A 6,896-nucleotide genomic window follows, 5' to 3' on the forward strand; every position below is an offset into this window, starting at 1 on the left:
TACAGAGCTCTGAGAGTATGAGGGAAAAGTTCTTTTATTTATTTTTTATTTTTTGGTACAATGAGACAAAAATTGAACTCTTTGGTCTGGCTCCCACATCACGCTCTTGGCACTTCAAAGAGAACAGGTACAACTCACCGTGTAGGCAATACAGCTTCCACAAAGGAACGTGACAGAAAACCTTAAATCGATTTGGTGCCGAATCTCTCCAGACAAAAGAACGACATCTGAGTACTTCCCAGCGTAATTCACAGAGAGCTGAGCACAATAATGCGCAAGTCGTGGTGAATAATCCAAAACTCGATTGGTGTAAGGGCTCATGCACTGCTGAGGAAGGGATGACGCTGGAAAGAAAGCAAAACGGAGTCATTTAATAGTGTGCTGCTTTTGTCACCGTCTGTTCCTCTTCTCTAATTTCTGACTCCATTTTGTTTAAGTCCATTAAAGATCTCCTTAAACTTTGACTTCAAATGTAGAAAAAGGCCTCAAAGTGGAGTAAAAGGTAAAAGAAGCAGAGAGGAGGGCCTTCAAAGATAAAGGAAAAGGCTGTAATGTCAGCGTGTTTCACACAAGATTTTTTTTTTCTTTGTTTCCCACACAGGTACACAAGTGTTCATGACTCGAGGCCAGCTGATGAATTGTCATCTATGTGCCGGCATCAAACACAAAGTCTTGCTCCGCCGTCTCTTAGCCACATTCTTTGACAGGTGAGCAGAGAAATGTGCAAATAATGAACAAACTGTTTAAGTATTTCGACTCTTAGGCTTGACTTCTGTGTATGACTCCAACACTACTGCTGTTGTCACAAACCAACTTTCACACTCCATCTGTGGCCATGTTGTGCAATGCGGTTTGTTATGTGTGCTCCCATGTTTATCTACTGTATGTGCCTGTTGCTGACTCTGCCCCCTGGTGTTGACTTTGCATCCCTGCAGAAACACTTTAGCCAATAGCTGTGGGACGGGCATTCGCTCTTCTACTAGTGATCCCAGCAGGAAACCCCTGGACAGCAGGGTCCTCAACGCTGTCAAACGTAGGTCATACTTGATAGAAGTAATGGAAGTTTCAAAGAGGGGCAGTTTGTGCCACGCTGACTTTTGCTGTATTCTTTCTTTCTTTTTTTACAGTCTACTGTCAAAATTTCAACCCTAACTTCAAGGAGAGTGAAATGAATGTGATTGCTGCTGACATGTGCACAAACGCGAGGCGGGTCCGCAAGCGATGGTTGCCCAAGATTAAGTCCATGCTGCCCGATGGCATGGATGTGTACCGTGCAGGAATGGGCATGAGCGCTGCTATAGGTCTGGGTCTGACGCTGGGTGCCCCTCAGTCAGGGTTACCCCTCACTTTTGAGGCCGACTTCAAGACCTTAGAGCAAAGGTTGTATCCTGATCGTAAGGACCCTCTCAGGACTCACCCACCCCTGACAGAAGGCAGCCCCGGGTCTGGGGCGGCTGGAGCAGAAGCTGAAGATGAAGGCGAAGGAGCAGTCCAAGAGGAACAGGAGGAAGACGAGGATGAAGCTAGGTTAGAGGGTGTAAACAGATCACTGGGGGCGATCCCAGGAGCCGAGGCAGGCAACTGTGGCGACACGCCGGCTGAGCAGGAAGCAGAAAATTTTGGACACGGTGCGAGGGTGAACGGACAGTGAATGTCCTTTTTAGGCTGTCTCTTACATTGTGAGAGACAGCCTCTTCTCTTTGCTTGCTCTTTTACAACAGCTCGTCCGCCACTCTTCCTCCTCTGTGCTTCCTCAACGGGAATTTCGCTCAGCACAAGAAGCCGCACTCACTGATCTTACTATACAGGAATCTGTCGCACATGCATGCGCACACGTGTGCTTGCGTGCTCCCATAATTGCCGCTAGTGGAAGCAGAACACTGTTCTTAGAAGTAGACACAGGCATGGCATTAGCACTTTGAGAAAGTCGACTCTTTCTGCTCCGCCCGTTTCTTGGTACACTCAGTATGTACTCAGTGTTTTGGCATCCGCAGCATTATTACAAAGGCCTGGTAGCAGAACAAATGGCTGTAATGATTCATCATTCAAGTGCAATACAAAAGCAACAGCTGCTTTGCCGGTGTGGTACACTGATTTGTAAAATGATTCCATTTTCTTGGAAAGCTGCATCAGAAACTAACCCGCGTAACCTTGGGGAAAACAGATCTGGAAAGAGCAATGTTGACCTTTATGTTAGTTTACTGTATTTTGAACGTGTATGAATGTATAACAACAACAGTTTTGCAATTTAAGGCCATGTACTGTGGTAGCTCCATTAAACAAAACGGTTTTCTCCCTATTAAATAGGCCCATCATTTAGATGATCAAATTTTTTTTAAGCACTCATGTCTATAGTCCACAGTCTAAAAACAACTCTATCACATGGAGTTGTTTATTCGCGCATATTTGCCCATGACATGTTGAATTAGGTTGTCAATGTGATGCCTGTGTCTGCTCCAGACCACTCCTCCCCAACCACACATGCATACAGATAAGACATATTTCCTAACCCGTGGATAATAGCCTTGAATATCTGCGCCAATGTATTCAGAATACATGGTCTATAAAAACAGTGCTTTTTAACTCTGGGTAAAAATCATTCTCTTGTGGAGATACAGAGAGAGACTTGAACATGAACATGCACTAAAAAAAAAGAGAGAGAGAGAGAAAGAAAAAATCCGAGCTTGCATGCATTCATACAAACAGTGGATACAAAGAATTCTCGGAAAAAAAAACGCCAACAAAGCCACAAACCTGCATTGAAATAAGATAACAGCTGCCGTTGCCTCGAGATACGCTATTAATGCTCAAAGAGGACTCTCTCCGTTTTCCGCTGGACCTGACCGCAGTCTGACGCATGTTAGAACTGATCCGGCTGTGACCCAGGATTTACACAGTAACAGTTGGAATTTCTTGTTGTTGTTGTTTTATTTGTTTTTTGTTTGTTTGTTTTAAACTAAAGAGTGTGCTGTGCCCATGAGCAGAGGAGACTGGATATATGGAGTAGTAAAGAAGTGCACTACACTGGGCAGTAGAAGAACGAATGTTAGAGAGAAGCACTGTTCCACCTCGGTAATGTTGTGGTGGTGGTGTGATATGCACCGATACTACGCAGTCCTGCTTCCTACCTGGCTGTTTGTTTGTTTGTTTTATTGTTTGTTCTTTTTTTCTTTGGGAGGGTGGGTAAATTATTGAATCAAACTTATACGAGCAATTTATGCTGGCTTATTGCATTTGCACTCAAAAGAAGGTAAAGAGCCGAGATGCTGAGGGAGGTAACGTGGACCTTTTTAATTGAGAGGCTGTAACGACAACACCTGAAACGAGTCTCTCTGACAATGACTGTTTCTACGTTTTGGAAGGGGGGTGGGGGGAGCAAAGCAATGTCCAACAGGGACTTTAAACCTGCATTCGTCATACCTGATTTCTTCTTTTGATATCTGTTTTTTGCCACACAGCCTTTCTTCATTGTGCAATGCATAGATCTTCCCTGTATCTTTTTTTCCCCCCTATCAGCAAACGAAAGCACAGAAAAGACCGTTCATTTAAGTAAAAGAGAAGCCACCAACATTTGGGGGAAAGTGGGTTGTGATAGGTTAATTTAAGAACTGCCGGGCTTAGTACTAATACTATTCTCAAAATATATGCTATGCCACTTCATGAGCGGGGCCAGAGTAGTCTCTGTTTCTGCTCTTGTTTCAGCGTCTGTTAGGGGAAGTTTTAAGATGGCCCTGCACAAGAAACACAGGGTTACGATTGCACTAGGTAGTAACAAAAAGGTTCATAGCGCGTTTATTTTCATTGGGAATAAGTGCGATCTGCCGTAGATAAAACAAGACTGTGACACGATGGCTGGGATGATGGATGAATGTAATCTGTAGCACTGCTGTGGTGAGGGTCCAAGCTTTGATTTGAGTATAGTAAATTCTTCAAAATATGCCATAATATAAAATTAATACCGACTGTGAGGCTGGGTGGTGTTTAAACCTAAAGCTTTATTGATATAGTGATTTTTTTTATTTTTTTTATTTATTTATTTTTCAAACTGCGAACAGGTCTTCCAGTGTAGTGAACATCGTTATGTGCAAAACTGAGCAAGGTTCACATGCAGTGCAGGCTTTTTTTTCCCTCTGTTTGATGTTTTTTTAACACAGAGATTTTGCAAATTGTACCTTCATATCATATGTTTATTATTCTTACAGGTTTTTCTCGCAGTAAAAAACAAACAATATTCAGTTGTCTATTTGAGCCACTTAAATGTCTGATCACTTCTGGTTATGCCAGTCAGAGTAACAGACTTGAGAAATGAATATGTGTAGCCTTTATTTTGGAAAATATAGAAAGTAGCTGTTATAGCTTCAGAAAAAAAAAGAGAGAGAGAAACCTTTCTACTCAGTTAGTAAACTGGGCAATGAGTGTGATATTCTTTGTATTTAATATTTCTCTCTGTGTGTTTTTGTGTAAAATAAATCTTTGATCCTTTTGAATAGGAGGACTTTCGCAGAGATACTAAATACATGGGGAATATGAAATCAGCTGCAATTAAAATAAAGCAGTAAATAATAACGGGTGGGAAACATGGATGTGTTCCACTGTAGTATTAAAGGGGTGTGGAGCAGTGCCTTAGACTGTGAATGTGTGGGTGTGGATGTGTGCCATTACTTTGTGTTCAGAAGCAAACAGGACCAAGGATCTACTAAATATAGCCAGATAACACTTTTTTTGGCCATTTTTGAGTTTAAAATTAAAAACTAGTAATCTTTTATTCTAATAAATGATATTAATGACATAGTCATTTATTCACCTTACATTCTTGCTTTATGTTTTCCATCATGTTGGCTCACCAGCCCAGTATTACATATTTACAGCACAGCTCTTAAGGAATCTGGTTGAACACCCTTGGAAGAAATTCAAATGAAATCTCATTCGTAGTATAGTCAAGTATAGTCAAACCTGTTCATCAGTTAGTCACATTTAAGGTGTGGCGGGCTTTTGTTGTTGTTGTTTGGGGGGGGGGGATCTTTCTTTTTTTACGCACGATTTCCTTATCACGCGCTGGTTTTGACCAGCTCATTCACTTTTTCTGCCCCGCTGCAAAACAAAGCCATCAAAAAAACCCAAAACAGAACAATAATCCTTTAAGACCGCTTGGGGTTTGATCCTTTTCTTGTGCAGGGTAAATGAACGATGTTGCACTATAAACGGAGAATGTCATGGCTAACCCTTGGGAAGATTGACGTGGCCAAAAGAGAAAAGTCCAGTTACATGTATGTCATGTATCGGACGTGTTTCTCATTTAAATCAAACTTTTTGTTTTTCTTGGATGGTTATTGAATAGAAGGTATTTTGTTGCAAATAACTTCTTCCTCACTTTGCATCGGGCTCTGCTCACCCCCACACGGACACTGTAGTTTTTTGTTCCAGTGACTGGCTCATCATGAAAAACAATACATTTATATGCAAAGAGACACTTGTACCATAAAATGCATGCCATTCGCACACTCACCGCAACCCAATGAAACCTCTGATCTTTATGCACCATGTATTTTATGCTGAATAACTCTTGTCAACTGTTAGTAAACAAAGATCGAGGTGTCCTGTGGTGAGCAGGGCTGGATTTTTTTATTATACAACCTGGCCTTTCGCTGAATGTTTGCATAAAGCTGAATTTCTTGTATTAATGACAGCAAAGTAGTGACAAAGAGTGGAATACAGAGACTAAGTACACAGTTCAGTATGTTCACAGCTCAGCACACTCAGAAGAAAATGCACTGAAGGTTTGTTTGTGTATTTACGTGTCCTTGTACATAACGCCAGCACTTTAGAACTACTTGGAAAGGTGAAAGGAAAAACACTGAGAGCAACCGGGTGTTAGGCAAATGAGGAGTAAATGCAACTTTTAAAGCCATGTGTTCAGAGCGCTGACAATCAGAATAGGAACGAGACCCAAAGTGCACTACGGGACATATGGTATGACTTGCTATGTGCTCTTGCTGTTTGCTTTGTCTTTCTTCAGCTTGCTTCGGTCTGTGCTAGCTTCCTTTCCAGAGTGGAGGGACATGGTGATGTTATCTCCAGCCTTCTTGGTTATAAGTGTGTGTCTTTAAAACCAGGACTGAGTCAAACTTTGGTGCTTTGCAAACAGAGCTGGACACGGACCATATCTGTCATGCTCTGGTAAGCATGTTCTGGACGTGGTCCTGAGCCCAGGTTTTGTTGATAACCCCCTTTGATGGACAACAACCCTACACCGATCATGGTAATGTTCTTCACTATCAGCTGGGTTTGGATCAGGCAAACTGGGATGGGACAATTTCAGTGTTGATGCCGCTTTATGTTTCAAATGAAAAAGATGTTTATGCGCCTTCTGACTCAAGCATCAATAATATATACAACAGAAATGCAAGTTGCCACTTTTGATGTAATCTACCTTTCATTCCCATCATATTTGCCATCACCAGTTTTAAGTTGTATAGTCCAAGAGTACCCAATTTCTTTAAATGCAATACAGAAAAATCTGCTTTCTAATAAAAGTCCTTACTTCACCATATACTGTCTTTTGTCTCTCTTTGCATTTGCCAAAGTACCTACAAAAGGATGCACTTGAAATATATTTTTCTCTGGAAGTTGCGATTTATTGTAGATCTGCATGGCTTCAAACATGTAAGTAATGAGATTCCAGCAGAAAGAAGACAAATTAGTGACAATAATAATTCTCACTGTCTGTGCCACCGAGCTGTGAAATTCTTGTGTCATTAAAATGGTGTTAAATTTTGCTGGATGAGTCACTGGAGTTCCTTCAAAGATGAATGTAACATACAGTATACAGCCAGTTTTATTTCATGAAGGCACAGGTTTAGAATTGCAGGCAACACTGGATCGATCCAAATCAACCA

At 41.5% G+C, this 6,896-nt stretch overlaps 1 protein-coding gene across 7 annotated transcripts in view; it reads left to right on the forward strand.

Moving 5' to 3' along the window:
• nacc2 (NACC family member 2) overlaps positions 1-6,550 on the forward strand; it is a 38,248-nt gene extending 31,698 nt beyond the window's left edge. For all 7 annotated transcript variants that reach the window (XM_076886548.1, XM_076886543.1, XM_076886544.1 and 4 more), the window contains exons 5-7: positions 602-707; positions 936-1,033; positions 1,128-6,550. In XM_076886548.1, the coding sequence (XP_076742663.1) occupies positions 602-707; positions 936-1,033; positions 1,128-1,651 (728 nt within the window). In that variant the 3' untranslated portion in view covers positions 1,652-6,550. The remainder of the gene's footprint in view (positions 1-601; positions 708-935; positions 1,034-1,127) is intronic.
• The last annotated feature ends 346 nt before the right edge of the window (positions 6,551-6,896 follow it).

This window comes from Maylandia zebra, linkage group LG7 (assembly GCF_041146795.1).
Source record: "Maylandia zebra isolate NMK-2024a linkage group LG7, Mzebra_GT3a, whole genome shotgun sequence".
Lineage (NCBI taxonomy): Eukaryota > Metazoa > Chordata > Actinopteri > Cichliformes > Cichlidae > Maylandia > Maylandia zebra.